Raw genomic sequence first — 21001 nt, 5'->3', positions numbered from 1 at the left:
CATTAATTACCAAGCAATTGTTGGCGGAGCAAAGTTCAGGTAGGCGAGTAATGCAAATTGATGGACTGCTGGACTGCTGGACTGCACACCACCCAGCCCGCTTTCCTTACATTTTCTTTTGTTGTTTTTCGTTTTCGTTTTTTTTTTTCGGCCACTAATGCAGACAAATGACAGGCAAAGGCAGGTGGCAGGATGAGGACTTTCCGGGGGAGGGAGCATCCGGCTCATTGTCACGTAGCTTCTAAGTGCCACAAATTACGCACGCAAATTGGCTTTGTGGTGTCAGAGTGGGTGGTTGGGTGGTGGCTTGTTGGGCTGCAGCATCGATAGTTTTCCCAGCACAGTCAGCAGGGACAATTTGAGTTTCTAGAAAAACCCAAAAACCCAAAAACCAAACCTTTCTTACCAGAGAAGAGAGCAACTTTTTCTCTCGGTGTATGCAGCCCCGAAGAAAGAACAAAAATTCGTCCATTAAATGGGGCTTAGGAGCAGCAGCAACAAAGTAACTGCACTTCCTGCGAGGCGATATATATATAGATGTATATTCCGAGGGCGGACGAGAGGGTGCTGCGAGGGGGGAGTGGCTCAAGCTGGCTGACAACTTAATATGAGGCACGAACCAAGTCAACCAAGCCGGCCAAGAAGCCTCAAGTCTCTCAAGCCGCATGTCAAAAAAAAAAAAAAAAAAAAAAGGAAGGGGAAAGGGAGATAGTGGAAAGGGGGAGGAGGGAGGGAGGGAGGTTGGCGGCTGAAATCTGGCGGAATGCTGCCGACAACTTAAAGGCGTTAATGGTCGTTTGTTTTATGAGAAATTGCCGAAACGTGAGCGGCATTCAGAATTTCAGCTGCTGGGGAAAGGAATCGCTGGCGAGAGACGACATCAAAGCGCCCAGGATCAACAGTCGCCAGGCGTGCTCTGCTGTGGTCCGCTTTGGTTGTATTTTTTCCAGCAGCTTCTGTTCTCCTCCTCCTCCTCCTCCTTGTGGCCAAGGGACGTGACAACCTTGGAGTGGCTTCAACATTTAAATGAGTTTGTGCAACATAACAAGAAACATAAATATTAGCCTGAAAAGCATTGTCTGTCTGTCCAGCTGCAGTGAACGATGAACTGACACCTGCCATTTGCCATTTGCTATTAGCTATCTTAGAATGTTGCTCTGGGATACGGGGTATGATGGGTTGTTTGGTCATTGAAAAGAAGCAATCAGAGAGAGAGAAAACCCTTTTTCCCTAAAATAACTTTCCTGAAGTCCGAAAACACCTCGCATTGCCCCTGTTCGTTTTCCCTTTGTCGTGGGGAAACTAATTTCCTCTCTATTGTAAGAGCCTCCTCCCACATGAGTCTCGGGATGAGCAGGTGGTTGCCGGGTTCAGCCGGGCTAAATGACAATAATGGAGGTGGAAAGACGACAGCAGGTCAGTTCACAGTGGCAATCAGCGCGCGGCAGCTGAATTGAATTATTTGTTTATGTCAGCGAAATGAAAGGTTTCCCAGGGCATTCCAGTGGCTAAAGGTTTTTCTTTTGATTTGATTTTTATGTTTGAACTCAAAAAAAGTTGATTCAAAGAGCAGAAATGGCTTGGAACTAGAACTTAATCAGAGCTAGCTAAGGTAGTTAGAAGTTATCCGATTTTCTTGCAGTGAAAATTCCATTTCTACGCCCACGGAGAGAGCTAGAGATATGGGGGAAAAACTAATTAAATCAAAGCAATTGCTAAAACGTACAGTTTAATTAAGAACATGAGCCAGAAGAGCGGGCAGCACTTAAGATTTCCTGCTGAGCGGGATCGGAATTGGAATCGGAATCTGTGCATAGATCTCTGTGGGTCCCCAGGTCCCCAGGTCTCCAGGTCGCTCCCAGCTGAATTTTCTGCCTGGAAATCTTGGAATCTCAGAATCTCGGCATTTCGGAATGATGATTGACGGCCGTCATCGCGTAATCTTCTCTAGGCGTAGGATTATGGCGACAATTGCTTTGCACTTGCTCCACAGACCCAGATTCTTTGGCTTTGGATGTCACTCGATGCACTTTCAACCTCCATTCCGCTGCCGCTCTTTACCTTACTTACCCCTTCTCAACCTCTCTGTGTGTGTGTGTGGCAATGTGGCAGTGTGGCAATGTGGAACAGGAACTCTGGCTGTGTCTGGCTGTGTTCGCCGGGCAATTACCTTGACGCTAGTTTTTAATCAAATTTTCACATGCTTCTACCCCCAATTTCCTTTTACGTTTGCCCATTTTCCTACCTCCCCCTCTCCGCCCGCTTACCTGTGATAATTGTGGCCGAAACACAAAGTTGCCTCCTGCCTATTTCGTAGACACTGTCTGGGGCTCTGCCTAATTCTTGATACCCTTTTTTGGCCAGGGCTATGCTGGCAATGTTTTCCACTTTGAGCAGAGTTTTCATTTCAGATTTGGATTGCATTTTCATTTGGCAGGGAAATCCTTGCTGTTTATGTTTTTTAACCTTTTAGAAATGCATTCGGAATTCGCTTTTTGCCAAACTGCGCATCCTGGCTCTTTGCTCTTTTTCCCGTTCCGTTTGTTTGTTTTATTTTCTGTGGTTTATGGGGGGGTTTGCCACGCCCCAGGACAACGGCCCACCGTCTGGCGTGCCCTTTGGCCACAAATTGTGCGCAGTCAGTCAGTCAGTCAGTTAGTCAATAACTTTTTCTTTCGGTTTTCATCGGAGCAGTGCAGAGGAGGAGCGGAAGGGGGGGAAAATACTTCTTCATGTGCGATCGATTTAACGAGAATTGGCCGGCTGTCTGCCGCGATTTTTGAACATGATGAAAATAAATTGCCAGCACCAGCATATGTGCGCCAAATTTATGGCTCGCCCAAAAAAGAAAAGGGGGAGTGGCCCAGTCTCAGTGTGTAATTTGTCTTGCAGGAAATGAGCCCAGGCTGGAAAAGCAGAGGAAAATGCCTTGTCCATTTGAGGGTTCAATGCACGCATACTGATTTGATTGGGCGGTGGTCGGTGGTCGGAGGTTTTTCGTTTTGTTTGTGGTTGCAAATCGCGACCTTCCGCCCCAAAACTGACCCACTTGGTGTAGCCTCCCTTCCACCTCCTTCCTTCTCCACCCACACTCGCGTGAGCAACAAGTTGAGACAATTGACAGTAGCCAGGCAGGCATTCTGCGTGCTTATTTTGTTTTTTTCTGCTCTCCTTCCTTCTTGTTTTTCCCCCCGCTTTTCACTTGCATAAATCTAGATGCAGTTGCAGATGCAGTTGCAGATGCATTTGCGCGAAAATGGGTTCAAGGACACGGCGTTGTCATCTAATTGGGCGGGCACATAAATAACATTGCTCATTGTTTCCACGCCAGCGTGTATTTATTTACTCATTTTCACCGTTCATCGTTCACCGTTCGCCATTGCGTATGCGTAATAATTCATTTCGAGACTCATTTTGGGGAATGCATCTGGCAGTACAGTGGGCACAGCTAGTTGAAGTACTCTATTGTTTTATATGCTGTTTGGGGGAAAAAAACTGAAAAGAGTCATTAAATTTGTAGAGAAAAATCTGTAAGACAGTGATTCCAAAACTGCCGTTGCTTGGTTAATGCAGTTTGGGAGCCACTGTACTGATCAGGCCATGCTGCTTTTTGCATAAGCGAACAGCTCGAGTAATCACAATAAACGCCAGGAATCTGTGTCAAGCATTCCGACCGTCCGTCCAACGGACACTGCCTAAAGCAATCCGCCGGAGGCTATCCAGGCTAGCAGATGGTTTTGAGATCGAAAAACTTGAAAATCAGGGAAAACATTTAATATATCTCAAACTGTACCTGGAATCATAATCTTAGTTTACTTTTGAGATCTTTAAGGTAGTATCGATGGCTTAGACCTGATTTTGGCAACATTATTATGTACAACACACACACACACTATAAGCAAGCACAAACTTGAGGGCCAAACTTCAGAGTTGTGGCACGTGACTTCATAAGGCAGCCAGCCAGCCAACCAACCACCCACCACCCTCAAAGCTCTAAAAAAGAATCAGACACAGCGTAGACAGAAGGCAGACAATGCTTAAAACTGAAACCAAAATTCCTCACTTTGATTTTGGGCAAGTGAAAAGTGTTTAAGGACATAGTTTACCTTGGCCTAAGGCTATGGAATTTCCCAAGTTAAATTTAAGGAAAACTTCTTCTATATTCCATATGCTGCTCTCCCACCTTTTGTCCCACCTCCGAGTGCTATCTGCCATTCCTGTGTCTTTCCATTATCTTTTTGTTTATCGAAGTTTTTTCGATAAGAGGATAGAGTGTGCTGGGGCCATGCACATTTGGCCCACATTCCAATTCTTACACTGGAAAAAATCAAGCTGATTAGGAAAACTTGGTTAAGTTTGTTAAGTTAGCCAAGTCAAAACACAGATGTTTACAGTTAAATAATCAGTTAACGTTCAAGTTAAAGTTAAACTCAATTTAAATATTATCCAAAGTCTAATATATATACTATTTTCCCTCTGTGTATGAAAACGTGGGAAGAGCAGAGCTGAGGAAAAGCTTTCCTCGGGCAAAAAGAGAGCATCGAACATCAATTTTGTGGCCAGATATGATCGTTTTCGGGCTTTGATCAGGGGCTGAGGGGTCGTCAGAAGAGGGCGGTGGCCTAGTGAAAAGGGGCGGGGCTGTGTGTGTGCCCCACACATGTTGGACATGCGGGCCAAGTGCTTTTTATCAGCCAAAGGCAACAAGAAATATGACGTAGCACGCGCGTCTTTCCCTGACACTTCCACTCAACCGAAAAAGGGGAGGGGTGGGAGAGGAGGAATTACAAGAAATGTTCGATTACCGAAAGAGAAATGAAAAGAAATTGACACTTGAAATCAATGCTCAATTAAAAAGTCGACCAAAATAGATCGGAAGTGGGCAAGAAAGGGGTGGGGAGTTCTGCTAAGAATGGAAAAAAAAAAGATAAAAAGAGGCATAGGGCGGGCTAGCTAGCTCAAAGTATGAAAATTCTTAATGGGTTTAGTGGGACTTAACAGAACAGAATGTGTTCTTATTTAAGCTTATGAAATGTGAAATTTCGATAACAGAACTCACGAAGATAATGTACATTTTCCGGCTGGCATTCATGTTAAAGCTAACAGTTCTGTTAAGCTTTGTGAATTAGGTGAATATCTAGCCAAGACACAATGACTGTAAAACTACATCAGCTCACTTCCTTGCTTAGCATGGACAGCAACCGCTGTGGCAGCTTTAAACAAGAAAAAACCTTTATAAAAGCTGCTCGGTGTGGGGAAAACTTAACTTAACTGAAAATGTATTAACATCCTTTCTTGGTTTTTTTTATTCTTTTAGCAAATCTTGAGTCTCAGCGATGACCTGGACTTCATGCTGGCGGACGAAACATCGCTGCAGGGCATCAACGAGTCCGAGGGACAGCTCATTAAGGATGACGTTGTGGAAGATGATGACTTTCTGGAAGACGATGAGAGCCTGAAGTCCGTAGAGGAGGATTTGCCAGAGAAGGACGAGTCTACGCCCAACTGGTTCAGCCGGAGTGTCCATCGTGTCCGACGCTCCATCAACCGACTCTTCGGCGCCGATGACGAGGTCAAGGCAGAGCAGAAGCAGCAATCTAAGCGGGCCAAGCAAAATCGCGCTGCTGCCATGGAGCGGCAAAAGGAACTTCGCGCAAGGTACAAGGAGAACCAGAACCGCCAGAAGCAGGTACGAGCAGAGCGCCAACTGGAGAAGCAGCGCTTGGCCAAACGGGCCAACAATGTGGTCTTCAATCGCGCCACCGATCCTCGCAAGCGGGCATCCGACCTATACGACGAGAATGAGGCATCCGGCTACCATGACGACGACACCACCTTCTGTAAGGTCATTCTAAAGTTAGTTAACTATTAAAATAATTCATATTTCTCTACTTAGATCGCACCTACTTTGTGGTCTCTGAGCCTTACTCCAACGACTACAGGGATCGGGAAAGCGACCAGTTCCAGAACCTGGAAAAACTCCTCGACGACGATCTGCGCAACTTCTTCCATCGCAATTACGAGGGCAATGATGACGAAGAGCAGGAGATCCACACCACTCTGGAGCGGGTGGAGTGAGTTGGAATATCAATTTCCCAAGCACCTTGTTACCATTTTCTAATTCCTCTTTCATTCCACTTTGTAGACCCACCAAAGACAACTTTAAGATTCGCGTCCAACTGAAGATTGAGCTGCCCAATTCCGTCAACGACTTTGGCAAAAAGTTGCAGCAGCAACTGAATATCTTCAACCGGATCGAACGTCTGGGAGCCTCCGACGATGACATATTCTCCTTCATGGAATCGACTGGTGAGTTCTTAGGGAGGCCTCTCTCTCTCCCTCTCTCTCTATCTCTATCTCTTCCTGCGACTATCTGCGTTGCTTTGGTGTGAGGTGCCGCTTGTAGTAATGATTACCTTTCTATTTCCCCAAACCAAGGGATGCAAACTTGACCAGGAATGGTAATCTATTTGAAACTTTCTTAGCTTGATCAGTTTGCATCCCTCTTCCCTCCTACACTAAATCACATTACCCAAACTTTTTCTCTATCCAAAACCCTGAAAATCAATCAATCAAAAGAAGATACTGTTGGCCATGGTGGGGCTCAAGGGGTGGCGAAACCGCGGGTGGATGTATCTGTAACACCAAGTGGAGTAAATACATATCCTGAAGTAAATCCAGTCACCGTCCGTGAAGGTTTGTCAATTTATCTGCGAAATACAACGAACCGGAAGCTACGAGATTGCCCCAATGTGTGATTAACCCGGCAAGGCTCGTCGAACTGCGAACTATAGTAAACTATCGCTAACATGATCGTGTGGGTCTGCTCTGGGTTTTATTTTCTCATTGATTGGCTTTTAACTTTCGAGGGGTTTTCGAAAAGCGTTTTTTGGGTAAAAAATGAAATGAAATCCGGAGTAGACCTTAATGTGCTTAAGGAAGTGACCTGTGTGTTTGTGTGTACGTGTGTGCCCTGAACGTCTTTCTCATCAACGAATTTGTGTTGTCATCCAAAATGTCATCCAAACTTTTCTCTGTCTCCTCATTTCTGTGATCTTTGTCTCAAATACTGTCTCTACGTCTTTTTGGGAAAATTGCCATCAAGAATTGCCACGCCCCCAACGCTAATCAACTTTGTGACCTCACAGATTTCTATGAAGAACCAGTCGAGGTGGCATTGCCCAAGGAAGAGGTTGAGGGCTCCGGCAGCGATGACGCCACCTGTCGTGGAGATGCCACCTTCACCTGTCCCATCAGCGGCAAGGTCATTTGCGATGAAATGCGCTGCGATAGGGAGACCCAGTGTCCCGATGGCGAAGACGAGGAATTCTGCAACTATCCAAAGGGTAAATCTCCCAGAGAGTTCAATCCCCAGCAGCAGCTCATCATAGATCGTTCGTCTAATATCTAACATTCATACTAAAACTTAAACTGAAACTAAAACTGAAACTGAAACTGAAACTGAAACTGAAACTAAAACTAAAACTAAAACTGAAACTGAAACTGAAACTAAAACTAAAACTTAAACTTAAACTTAAACTTAAACTTAAACTTAAACTAAAACTAAAACTGAAACTTAAACTGAAACTGAAACTAAAACTAGAACCATTCTTGATGGAAACTCACTCATAGAGCTGCTGATATTACTTCGATAATTCTATCGGAAAGCAATCGAAAGCAGCTCTACATCCCTCTGCCCATCACTTAACTAGAAACTAGAATCGTTCGCTCATTTCCATTTGATTTTCGCTTTTTCGATTGATTTCGTTTTGTTAATTTCGATTACTTTTTTTCGTATCTCCTTTTGGTTTTTTTTTGACGTGGCTCAGTTTGCACTGAGGATCAGTTCAAGTGCGACGATAAGTGTCTGCCGCTCGATAGGCGCTGCGATAGACGCATCGATTGCGATGATCAGACGGACGAGGCCGGCTGTAATTGGCCACCCAGCAATGAGGGTAATAATGACGAAGAGGCTCCGCGTCCAGATGAGGATGAGCCCCTAGAACCAGAACCTAAAAATGATCCCGAACCTGATACTGGAGATGATGAAGATCGCGAAGAATTACAGGGTAAGTTTTTTGGCTTTATGTTTTTGTTTTTTTTTTTCAGATTATTTTCGTTTTTTCATTTGATTTTGTTTTTGTGCTGATTTCGATTCGGGTTGGTATTATCTAAGATATAGCTCTAGCTTAGATCCTTCTCGTCTAGTAAGAAGGCTAACAACGGGCATCTTTGAAGTGACTTTTTCCGGGGGCATTTCGGGTGATCTCATTGCGTTTTCGATCGTTTAGCTGTCCGCATACCGAACTTTGCTCTCTCTCTATGTAATGGCCAAATAAATTCCGCATATTAATTGGCCCGATAAACTAATATTTCCACTGAGTGGCATGCCACTCAGCCATTCCATTCATGTGCTGGCCCGCTCTCTCTGTAATATCTTTTTGTATTTTATTTATGGCCTTTCGCGGGGGTCGTTTTTGTGTGTTCTTTCAACTTGAATTAAGCTTACTCTCGCGGCCCATCAATTGGGTTAAATATTTTGATTTTCTAATGGATTTCCAATGCATCGGAATCCATTGGACCCCATCTCTTGGCCTCTTTTGGCACGTTCTTCCACTTAACTTTGCTTTAAAGGCATTTCTGGCCTGGCATATATTTTTTGGCTAATTTTTGTTATTAAGAAAGAAATACTATCAGGAGGAGGGGGAAAGGCCGCCTTACTGCCTACTCATTGATTTTGCTCTTGATTTAGTTTCCTTTCTAAGAACTAAATTTCCAAAATTTTTGCCCTGCCACTTGCCCTCCCAAGCATGACCCTGAGAACACTTTGCACCCACCCCCCACCCAATTCAGTTTTTTGTTTCTGTGGCAGCAACCGAACTCATGCTGTGCAAATTGCAGCGAGAAAGGAAGCGAAAACAGAAAACACACATAAATGTAAATAGCAGCAGCAAAGACAAAAAGGCGAAACAACAGCGTTGTACCAAAAAGTGAAATTACAAACCAACTTGCCACCTCCCCAACCACACCCACACCTCGCCCGAAAACCACCCCACAAGCCGCAATTCTAGCAGCCCAAAAAACCCGATTACAATATCCATGAAATATGCCACAAAAGTCGCTAGCGAGCGAGTCTCCCTGCGAGAGAGAGAAAAAAATATGTTATATAGATGGTGATTTGGGGTCTGACAGCAGGCATTGGGTGTGTGATGGGGAGAGAGGGTGGGGGGATGGGTAGCTGCACTGTGTCGACAGCTAACAGCAAAAACAATTTGCAACAGATTAAAATTACCCCTAAGCGTATTATAAACTTAAATAATCCTCTGGCAGTGCAAGAACAACAAGGGAAGGGGGGGGCCAAACCCGAAATCTACCGAATCTCTGGACGGACTCCTTATTTCCCGCTCGCTTTTACTACTTTTGGGGGGCGTGTTAAGTGCTGTCAACGAGATTAAATGCAATGTCAGAGGTCGCCACCCATCCACACGCACCAAACAAAAAGAAAAAGTTGTGTCCTTGGAAATTTAATGAATTTTCAACACTCCAGGGTTTGCCTCCTTCGAAAAAGCCAAGAAAAAGCTGGCCAAAAAAGGGGGTGGAAAACAAGGGATACGTTGGAATTAGTTGGGTTAGTGTTTAGATGTCTTGTTGGATGAACTCTTTTTGGCCAAACTGCAGTCTTATTAATCAAGAAATTAGTGGCTAAGGAAGTGTTTAAGAATATTAACTGATATAAGAGGAAAAAACGTAACTTTCTTGCTGAGAAAACTCAACTAGAAAACTCTTTCCAGATTCAGATTCAGATTTTCAGATTCTTGGACAAGGCAAGGGACCTTGAGTTGGATTCTTCACTTCGGTTGCCCTTTTTTTTTTTGGGTTAATGAAGGCAATATCCGTGGTTCTCAATGCAGCTATACTTTATACTTTTTTATGATACTTTTTTGTCGTTTGGAAATCCGAAACTTTGTTGGCTTTTCGAATGCTTTCGAAAGTGCGTCAGCGGAAGCTGTGCTCACAGCTTGCAATTGAAGCTTGAAAATTGTATTTTCAGAATCAGAATCTGTGTGCGTGTGAGTGTCTGCTTTTATCATTATGTTATGTAGTTGGGAAATCTAATTACTCCTCCCGGCCCCACCCCATTTTGTAATTTGGTAACCAAAGTTGAATTTATGAAGCACACATATTTGTTGCTGTGCACTTTTGCGGCTTCATTGGATTTTTGTTGATTAAATTTGGCAAAGACAACTTGCACTTTTCCTCGTTCTTTTTACTGTTTTTTTTTTTGTTAACCCTTTTTGGTTTTTTTTGTACGAGTCAATTAGCGGCTTCAGTTTGCCTGAACTGTGTTAAATGGCTGCAGATTTCAATGTGCAACCACACACACAAACAGCACCAAAACAATGCTCAAATGGACAAGGAAAGTGGGCAACATCTAGGTGGCCGGGCCTGGGTTGGTGGCCACACATATGCAAATTGAATTTGCCAGCCAGCCAGCCAGCCAACGCTTTTCTTTTCTCGCCAAGCGCCAAAAAGGGCGAAAATTAAGCCAAGAAAGAAGTACACAAACTGGAAAATAGACAAAATATATAGAATAGCTGGGTGTTGTTGTTTATACTAAACAGAGAAGACCTGAAGATACCCTGTAAAAAAAATAGTGATGAAAAATAAGTTGCTAGCTTTAGTAGCAGTTCAACTAGTGACTACCCCTGACAAGGGCCCTAAATCATGTTCGAAGAGCCATAAATTTTAGGAATGTTAAATAGCTGTGAGCTGTCACAGTTTGTGAGTCACATTTAGAGTTTCAGTTACAGAATATTTATAGAAATTTGATTCGATTTAAAGATTTTCCTAAGTCCCAACTACCCTTGTGTCTCAGAGACCTGTGAAAAATCTGTGGAAATCATAAAAAAGCATAACAGCAAACAATGCTCTCTCTGCCCTCCCCCCTCAAGGGAGTTCTGCATGTCTGATGAGCTGCTCAGCAGTGTGTGAGTGCGTTGTTGGGTTTATGCCGCTGATTTTTCCCATTAAGATTTTTCCTAACTAAAAAAATTGCATAAACCAATATTCAAGTAATGGAATAAATGCGAATTTATGGATTTCGTAGCATGTTATGTACAAAAACATTCTTATTCGTGTAAAAGCCGTGCGCATAAACGCAAATTGTATTGCCAGAGAAAAGTGAAAAGCTTTCTTCCTTCCCCCCTGCCTTTTGTTTTGTTTTCTGTATCTTGATCTTAAAAATGCTAAAAAAAAAAAGAAGTAACAATAGTAAATTAAACAAAATGCAAAAAAAGAAGAGAATTATTAGGAAAATTAGCGATCGACTTGTGAGAAATCTGATATAATTTGAGACTTTGGCGCAAGCGCAGCATGTTGACGTCAGAACAGCAACATGTTGCCAACGGCCTTTGAGTCGTACCTTCGGCAACATGTTGCTAGCACCTGGTTGGCTGTTTGCACTTCGGCTAGTTTGGGTGTATGTGTGTGTGTGCGCGCCGGATGCCGTCATCTTCGGCGCTTTGTTCTTGCCTCGGCCTTCGGGTTCTAAGTTCGTGTGCGTCACGAGCAAGCAGGCAGCTATGTTGCATGTTTTACGGTTTTTTGAGATTTTTAATTTTAATTTTTATTTTTATTTAATTAAAATTGTGACTTAAAATTAAAGTAAAAATTCAAAAAATATAAAAAATAATAATAAAAATATAAAATTAAAGTAAATATAAAATTTAAGCAGTAATTAGTAAAATTTAAACAGCACTAAAAAACCAAAAAAAATAACCTACTTAACCTCCAAAAATAAAAATTTAGAAATTTAAAAATATAATCACTTAGTTTAATAATAAATGCAACTTTTGTTATACACTTTTTCCTTAAGTATAAAATATGTTTTTTAGTTTCTTAACTTATCTTTTGCTGGCTGGTCATCTCTTTACCCGAGATGCCCAGCGCACGCTTGGCAACATTTTGTGAGCGAGTCGGCAACATTCCGCTACGCCTGCTCAACGAACGCTTGCGAGGCTTTTGCATTTTCAATTCAGTTCAACGTGAAGCGTTTGCGTGTGCGTTACGTTGGCGCGACTTTGGCTCCAGTTCAGTGATAGGAAATATCAGATACCAGATACCAGCTACCAGCTACCAGAACACCATCCTTGCTCCTCCAAAATCTCAACGTTCTCTAGTTCTGTGTTAGGACAAGTGTAATCACATTTTTTTTGTTAACATTTTTTTTTAAATTGTGCTAGAAACTATATAAATGTAAAAAAAAAAAGAAACAAAAACAGCCATTTGGTGTGCAAATTTCTGTTCTGTGTGCGTGATCTCAGCTCTGTGAGAGAGCTTCTTCTGTTTTCCCAGTGAGGAGGAGGAGGAGTCAATGTTGATTTTGGACTTACGCCCGTTAGGTCTTGTAGATCTAACCTTGTTACTTGAGATAAAGATCTAGTGGGTTTCCTTTAAGGTTTTCATAGACTTGGTTTTCCCCGGAATATCAAGATTTCCTTTAGTGATTTTTCAAAAGTTATTTTATTGGAATTTTTGTGATTTTTCACTCCAAGGAGTGTTAGGAAGTAAAGTTTGGCAACTTTAAAAAGAGGATAATCTATATCCATTAACTTTTCTGTTCTGTTAATATTGAAAAGGCTTCTAAAATCTAGAAAAGGCTATCAAAACTGCATTCCTTTTCGTATATTTCCCCAATGAAACTTCCCAAAAGCCCAAGTTTAGTTTTTCCCTCGCATTTCGTCTAAGAACATAACGTCAAACATGATCAGTATGGGAATCGAACAATGTTTGCCCAGCTCTGGCTCATTGGGAATGGATAAAACCAAATATTTGCCATCGGTTATTAATTTAGCTGGCTGACATGTTGTGGTTGGCCATGTTATTGTTGCTCTTGCGGTTGCATTTTGAGGTGGCTGCTATTAATGCCATTAATGTTGTGATTGTGATTGGGATTGCACGTTGCACGTTGCACGTTGCTGTTGGCGCTGCCATTGCCTGTTGCCAGGTCGTAAATCTCAATCAAAGAAGTTTGAGAAGCCCAGAGGTGGAGACTGGGCATATAAATCTCGCTCTGTAGAGACGGAAAACAAACAGCCGAGTGAAAGAAAAATGTTAAGTATTTTAGACACTGATTGCGCTGGCTACGCCCCCGAAGAGTCCTCCTTGCCTTCGACTATAAGTGCCCCGAAAATAGCTGGGAAAACTATGGGAAAATTGCGGGTGAACTGAGCTGACAAATTTTTCCGACGGCGCTGACAAAAATATCCGCCCAAATATGGACGAAGCGAAGTTATTTTTGGAATATTTTCGGATTCATTCTGTGATTTTCTGGAATCTGAATTGCTTGGCTCTTGGCAGTTCTTTTCTTGACTCTTCAGCCCTTGGGCTGGCTGTCTGTCTGTCAAATGCAATTTGCTTGGCTCGGCACATTAATAATGCTAATTCCAATGCTAAACTGTGAGGATCGGCGGGGATCGTCTTGCGGAGTTTGTGGGAAAACAAGTGGCCAAATTTTCTGCAATGTCTGCACTTTTTTCATTGCCCTTAAAATTGGCCATGTTTGTTGTTAGAGAGCGGGAGAGCGGGGTCTTTAAATGATAACATAGAGAAGGGGACTTTTTAGGAATTCTACTCTGTGGAGTTTCAAGAAATTTGGCTGTGAACTTTATCTTTGTCACTTAATTGGGTGGGGACGGGGGGTGTTTAAGGCCTAAGGAAATGTGATTCAAGGTGTTGGGTTTGGTTAAAGTTTGGAGAAATTTAGCTAATTAAGTTTTGAGGAATTTTTAAACTTTGAGATTGCCAAAGAGGAGACTTGCGAGTGGGGAAACTAAACTTGAGATCGTTTAAGTTCTGAAAGAAAAGGATCGCTGGCAGTAAGGGTTATAGATTATGATTTAAGCCAGCAGTTTAGCCATGAATGTACTTGCCACTTGCTAGTTGCCACTTCCCAGTTGGCGTTCTTAAATGGACATTAGATAAAGCGGTGTATGCGTCATTAATTTTAATGACTGTTAATATATGAAGGCGTTGGTTGGTGGGAGTTTTGGCTAAAAACTTGGCCGCAATTTGAGTTTCTAATGACTCCGAAAACTCATCATTAACAACTCGCGGCGGCTCCTGGGCAGCAGCGTGGCTTTTTGGGATGAATGCATCTTGGGTGAATGGAATCTGCCGTAGCATCTCATTAACGAGAGACGCCTTTATTGTGTGTATACGCTCTGTGTGTGTGTGTGTGTGTGTTGGCGGTGTGTTGGCGGCGTTGCAATTCTCCAATTTATTATGCGTAACATGTTGGGTAACTCGAAACTTGGCCAAAAAGAGCTGCCGGCTGAAGACCACTTACCTACCGTTTCGACCAACCGGCTAAAAGCATTCCTTTAATGCTTGGTTAATTGAAACATACTCTCCATGCCGCCGGCAAAAGCAACTTTTTAGCGATATAATAATTGAAAAATGCAGGCATCTTGCCAAAGCCGCATAAACAACAAAGCTTTTAGGCGCCTATCTAGCAGATACGTTTATCTGTTACTCAAAAAAGCAGAGAAAAAAACGAAGAAAAAACAGCAAAAAACTAAATCTGAAATGAAAATGAAAAAGAAGGAAACCTTTCACAATCGCCTCTTGATGTTGCACTGAGATCTTGGCCAGTTAGCTCTGGATCTTGAGCCCTCTACGTAAACCTCCTCCTAAGTTCAAGTTCAATACCAAAAAGAAAAAATACCAAAAAATTCTGGTATTTTATGGGGGGAATGTTCGGCTTTTTCCTGCCTACTTTGCAGAAAATCGCCTAAAGAAAACGCTGATTCTTGGGGAAGTATATTTAAATGATATAGACTATATATATATATATATAGTCCAGATATTAATTGGTCACGTTTCGGATATGTTTGCTGTGGTTGCTGATAGTAGGGTGAGTCAGGCCAGGCTGGGGCTGGGCTGGCTGGGTAGATCGAAACGAAATATGCTTGCTCTCATAATGGGAGGATTACGTAACTCAAGGGGGAATCGTGTTGGAGCGATCGCAACATGTGGCTTAAGTGCTTGAATAATATTGAAGATTTTCATGGCCAGATAATCTAGCCAAGGGTGTTTGCATAATCATTAGTTTTTCATGGATTTTTTTTCATTTTCTAATAAATGAGAAGTCTCCCTAGCCTAGCTAGGAAAGTGTCAGTTTTCTGATGTATTTTTTTTATATTTCATTTGCAAACCGATGCTGAACCGAATCAAGAACAATATTTACCATTACAATGTCTATACATTTTCCAGGCGGATGATAAAGGTTTTTATTATTGTCATTTCTGCCTCAATTTCCATTTGACACCCCGCCAAAGGGCGCACACACACACAATGTCGTCTCTCTGTGCTATATGGAAATATATTTGATACGAAGAACAGACAATTGAATGCTGATGAGGCCAGCTCCTGGCGGGAGGCACTTCATCCTCAAGCAAGGCCTCCTCGCTGCGTTATTTAAAATTAAGCAACGCCTAATGGCACTAGCTCAGAGAAGCTCTTTTCCACGCATCTCGCTGGTGTTTTTTGAGTTACACAGAGAGAAAAGGTCTCTACTTTCCTTACCTCTTCTTAATTTTGATTCATAAATTCAATTATTTTCCAAGTAATATTCATTTTGTAAGCCTGAAAAGTTAAGAAAAGAAATCTCAAAGGGTAAAGCCTTTTCTTGAAGTGCAGCCCAGCCACTTCTCGACTTTTGGCCGCATAGACAAAGACGGAAGTCCGGAGTGGACTTCACTGTGTGTATGTGTGTGTGCTTGTGTGTGTGTGTGTGTGGGTCACCATTGAGTGGGCGTTAGAGTGCGGGTCACCAGTGGGCGGGTTGTTTTGGGTCCTTCATTGCTTTCATTTGTAACGGAAATGTTTGTTAAAGTATCCTTCTTTTTGTTGTTGTTGCTGTTGTTGTTAATGCGTTCAGTTTGCCAGCGGAAGTGTCGTCGCTCGCCGGGTGCGGTCACGCCCCCCCCTGCCACCCCTTTTCTGACCTCTAAAGCGACGCCTGCTGTGATTTTTATGCGCCAGAACAGAAACAGAAATTTTCGCACATTCCGAATGAGCTGCTGAGAATAAAAAAAAAAAAAATGTAAAAGAAAAATAAAAAGAAAAAGAAAAACATGAAAATGAAATGAAAAACAAGTTGAGGCAAAGATTGAGCTGGAAAATTCCTTCCTTACCTTCCTCCTCTCTTATTTTTGTAGTTTGTTTGTTTTTTTTTTTTTTTTTTTTTTATAAAATATACTATAGCCCGCGCTTGTGCATCCGCATCCGCATCCAAATTTCGCATCCGCGATGGGACGGCGCCTGAGGGCAGCTTTCTGGCTGCTGGCGGCCCTGATCGTCATCGAAAAGCCACAGAAAAGCCTCGCCCGCGGCACCTATCTCAGCTATGGTGGTAAGTCTGCTGCAAAATGGGGGGTGGAAAACCCTGATCAGAGGAGTCTAACTTAGTCTTAAGGCTGTGTAAAACCAAAACCTTAACTTTTAAGTAGGGGAAACACAAAGTTTAAATCGGTTTCTTGCCCTGGCACTCGGATGGCAATTCATTTCAATCGACCGCCCCCATCCCATCCCCATTTAATTGCCCCTCAAGTGACAACAATTGCCGTTTTGATATCGAATTGAGAGGAATTCACAAATTGAGAAATTGAGAAATTGAGAACTTGAGTCATTCTTGGAGGCATTGAGGAATGCAGCTGCAGCAGCTTGGCGATGATGCAGAGATTGGAAGTGCCAGTGCATTCGGATGAGTGTTGAGTGCTCCGCTCGGTGTGTTGATTTTAGTCGAGTTGCGCAAATCTAGGCTAATTGTTTGTCGCTGTTGCAATAATGATGCCAGCGACCAATTAATTTGCACAAACATCTTAATTTAGGAAGCCGCGAAGAGAGCGCACTCGACAACGGACGGGGGCCGCCGCACTTGATAAGTTAAGAGTGCCCGCTGATGCTGAAGCCGCCCGACTCTAAGAATAGAATAATTATCTTGATAAGCCTCGATGAGCTGCAAAAGAATTTCCCTTCCTGATGGCGATAGGCGGCGCTAGAGAGAGAGAGATCATCTAAGATGATGCAAGAGAAGAGCTGGAAAGAAGTCATTGGGGAAAATGAGGTGTTCACTCGCCTAGTTTTTTCTAAATAATATTTACAAAGTTACTAAGTCTGGTGGTTACTCAATCTATTAGTCAGCCGATAAGGTCTGAGTATATCACCCTGCATATCGCCCTTCCTTGGCATTTTCTTCTTAGCTTAGTAAGCTAAGCCTAACCCTTGGTAACAGAAGTAGCCGCCCCCCTCATTGTCTGGCTGGCTGGCTTGCCTCTTTGTAAGACTGAAAGTCTCTGTGACTGTAACTGTTTTCTAGGCCTCTGGTCACGGTCAGTGAGAGAAAGATTTGAGTTTTGAGTTTTGAGGTTTAAGAAGAGACAAACGAACTGGTCATCGGATACACCAGGAACCGTCAGCAGAGAGAAATTGAAAACGGTTAACTGCTTCGGCATCTGGCGGGCATTACAACAATGTCATCCTTGACTTCATTAACCGTAACCCGATCGCATTGAAGTTAAAGCCCCAAAGGGAGCAAACAGCTAAGAAACTAGCAAACCAACAAACAAACAAAACAACAAACAAAACAACAAACAAAACAACAAACACAAACAAACAAGGCAAACGAACAGCAAAACAACAAACAAAACAAGCCGAGCCCTTAACATAATGCGAAACTATTATTCAGCACTACTGAAAGGCTTTCTGGAGTTGAGATATAGATGCAGATCTAGTTAGGGAACAGACTATACTATATCCTATATACTCTATATCAATATCTAAAGAGAACTCTCTTTCAAAAGGGTATTCAAGCTTCGCCTCGCTGCTGGGTTTTCGTGTGTCATGAAATCAAGTTTTCAATTCGGGACTCTTATTTACTCCGCTGCTTGCAATTGCTAGAAGAATGAATTGAAAGATGTTTATTTTTAGTACAATGTGCCACACACTGGCTGCTGCTTAACCCCCCTTAACCCCCCTTAACCGCCCTTAACCTTCTTGCCACCAACCTTCCTTCTATTTGTAGCGAGTTTTCTTTTCTGGTTGCCTGCTTAGAGCGCTTCCTGAAAGCGCTCGAGAAAATGAAATGAGATCTGGCGAGGCTCTTGAATAAATAAATGGCAAAGGGGAGGGGGGGAAGGGGGATATATATGTTTGCTTAACTGAAGAATAGGAAGAAGAAGGCGTCGAGCTCAAGCTGAATGCTCATGCGCTGATGTAAGCGCCTTTTGCGAGAACAATTAGAAAACGCTTCGGAGTGCATTTCCAGCATTTGCAGTTGCATTATCCGGCTGAGCAGTGAGTGTTGTTCGGTTTAATTCTATTTTTTTTTCAGGGTTAACTTAACGCTTGTTTACCGTTCTGGCCCAGAATTGTTTGCCTTGCCTTGCCTTGGCTTGCCTTGCCTTTGGCTTCAAGTTTTTCCCATCTCCGAGATTTTTCCTCTTTTGTTATGTCGTTCCATGTTGTTTGGCTGTGTGGAATGGAAAACCCTTCACTGATTCTTTGCGCTGACTTGTATGTAATTTGATGCTTATGCCATTAACAAAAATGTCAAAACGTCTAAATGCCATTGGGCATATGACTATATATATGTATAGAGCTTTTCCAGCCATCCCACCCCCTCTGCATTTTCCAGGCACGTAATTTGCTTGTTGAAGGCGCGTGCGAAATGTCAAGAGAGAGAGAACCTAGAGAAAAGTCGCCTTGCAGATTATACCAAAAGAAAAGTTTTTCGCAATGAGATTTGATATTTGCGCCTGGACTTGGGCAAAAAAAGAAAACTGAACTGAAAACTCGAGACGACGGAATCGAAATGGGATCTGTATTGTAGGGGGGGGAATGGAAAATGGCCAGACATTGTTGCGTATGCGGAAAAGAGGAAAATCTGTTTAGCTGATTAAATACGTGACTTAATTCCCAGTATCTAAGTATCTTAAAGGTATAACCACCAACCCCCACCACCCACCTGATTTATACAAATTTATGCAGCGGCAGCGCAATTAGAATTAACATTTGATTGGCCCGATTGACAGGCCCAGGCGAGTGACGATTCCAAGTCAGCTTGGCCTTGCTCGCCATTCAGATATTGAATGTCCGAAGATGTTGATCTGCCTGCCAGGGCTGTACACTGCACTGGGAAAATGGAGTTTTCCGGAAGAGGGTCATCCAATAGCCAATTTGTGTGCAATGGAGGATAACCTGGGGGCAGGAGCAGGACACTGCCTGCATATGCATTTCCTTCGATAATTGGCTGAAGGAAGAATCGGAATATCTAAAAGACACCCTCATACTTAAGCATAGTTTTTCTCAAAGTGCATGCTGCAGTTAATGCATGCCATTAATTGGCACTGCATCTCTCTCGCTCAGGTCGTAAGTGTTTGGCACGTGCATGGCTAAAAAGTGGCTTATTTATTAATTTGTGTTCCCAGCATCGCCTGTCAGCGTTTTAGACGGCTTTTTGTAGTTTATTTTGCCCAGCTCTCAATGCAAATGCAAAAAAGGCCAGAAATGCTGACAGACACTTGCATGACAACTGGGACAACTGGAACAACGCTCAACGCGCTCAACGCTCAGCGAACGCAACCGACAACGGGACAGCAAAAGTGAATTTACGAGCGCACTGCAGATGCGGTCAGATACCGCATAATGCATCTAGCCAGCCAGCAGATAGATTCAGCGATTTGCCAGCGATAGGCCCTCAGATGGCATCCATCGGAAAAAGGGAAACTGCGGCGGCATTTGAATTGCGAAAAAGGAAATCAATTTGCAAAACGAAAACGGAAAATGCAATGCCGCGGTGCAGTCAAAGATTCGCTTATGAAAAACTATCTTTAAAGTTTTTAGTTTTTGGAGCAAAGGGAAAAGTTTCCAAGCAGAGCAGAGAGAGTCTTTGAGATATGATAACTCCCCCCTCCAATCCTTCAATCATTAAATTCCTGTGACTCAATCTTGGGGGACCAAATCGGAGATGCATTATTCATGAGCTTTACGATCACACCTGCCTAATGAGCTCAGCAGCAGCAGCAGCAGCTGACTTTCTGGGCAAATTGCGGGGTATTAGAGCTGTCGATAATGCACTCAAATTGCGGCTGCACCCACTTGACTTCCAGATGCATTGGTGGGGTGGGGTGGACTGGCGCCTTGAGTTGGCTTTTACTGGGTTACTGGGCATGACCGACCACTGCTTGGGCTTGCTTGTCTTTTTTATCAGCAATGCAAAAATCTGACAATCCATAAAAAGAAAGAACAAAAACACAAGCTAGTGGCCTAGAGCACTTCGTTATCTAAATGACGTAAAGAATTTTAATCGAGCATCCAAAACGATAAACGATGTCGGCGAAACGATATTGAGATGGCATGGCAAGGGCGGATGAGGGGAGGAAGTGCAGATCACACACTCACGATAGCTTAAACACTGAGAGAAATATGGCTAGTAAAAGGAGTTTTTAGAAAGGGAAGTCCCCTTTAGAATTTCATACCAAAAGTGAAAAGTTTTTCTCTCAGTGCTAGAATGCAGGCGGCGGGAATGCATGTATAAACTGCATTTGAACTATTTGTAATTGCTATTACAGGCGGCTTGACATCATCGGCCGACAGCTGATGCCATAAGAAAGACGACGACGACGTCGCTGATGATGATGATGATGATGATGATGCTTAGAAAGAGATAGCTAGCTCGTTTGAAGAAAGAGATAGCTATCTGAAGGCATACAAAGTGCCGCCGCATCGAGAGAAATCTGAATATTCCACTACGGCTGATACCGAAAGTGGAGTAACTATATAGATGGATCGCATCTGATATATATATATGTTATATATCCCAATTCCGAAGTCGGGAACCTGGAAGTGCATTCCAAGCGAGTGATTGGCCAGGAATTCGAATATGCCACGAGCTCTTAATCATTAGTTATTCATTCATCCGATGAATCATGTCAGAGTC

At 42.9% G+C, this 21001-nt stretch overlaps 1 protein-coding gene across 20 annotated transcripts in view; it reads left to right on the top strand.

The window, feature by feature from the left end:
• The window catches only part of LOC108105423 (basement membrane-specific heparan sulfate proteoglycan core protein), a 77678-nt gene that overhangs the window by 17552 nt on the left and 39125 nt on the right, over window positions 1–21001 (top strand). For 13 of the 20 annotated variants that reach the window (XM_017211988.2, XM_017211986.2, XM_017211979.2 and 10 more), the window contains exons 3-8: window positions 5318–5840; window positions 5897–6074; window positions 6146–6309; window positions 6580–6696; window positions 7149–7346; window positions 7830–8069. In XM_017211988.2, coding sequence (XP_017067477.1) covers window positions 5318–5840; window positions 5897–6074; window positions 6146–6309; window positions 6580–6696; window positions 7149–7346; window positions 7830–8069 — 1420 coding nt within the window. Of the gene's footprint in view, window positions 1–5317; window positions 5841–5896; window positions 6075–6145; window positions 6310–6579; window positions 6697–7148; window positions 7347–7829; window positions 8070–16074; window positions 16415–21001 lie in introns of those variants that run through there. The other 7 variants (XM_017211989.2, XM_017211987.2, XM_017211985.2 and 4 more) reach the window with 3 other exon arrangements.

Source organism: Drosophila eugracilis, unplaced genomic scaffold (genome assembly GCF_018153835.1).
Source record: "Drosophila eugracilis isolate 14026-0451.02 unplaced genomic scaffold, ASM1815383v1 contig_2167, whole genome shotgun sequence".
Lineage (NCBI taxonomy): Eukaryota > Metazoa > Arthropoda > Insecta > Diptera > Drosophilidae > Drosophila > Drosophila eugracilis.
Note: the sequence above shows the minus strand (reverse complement) of the source record. Positions and strands in the feature narration are given on the sequence as shown.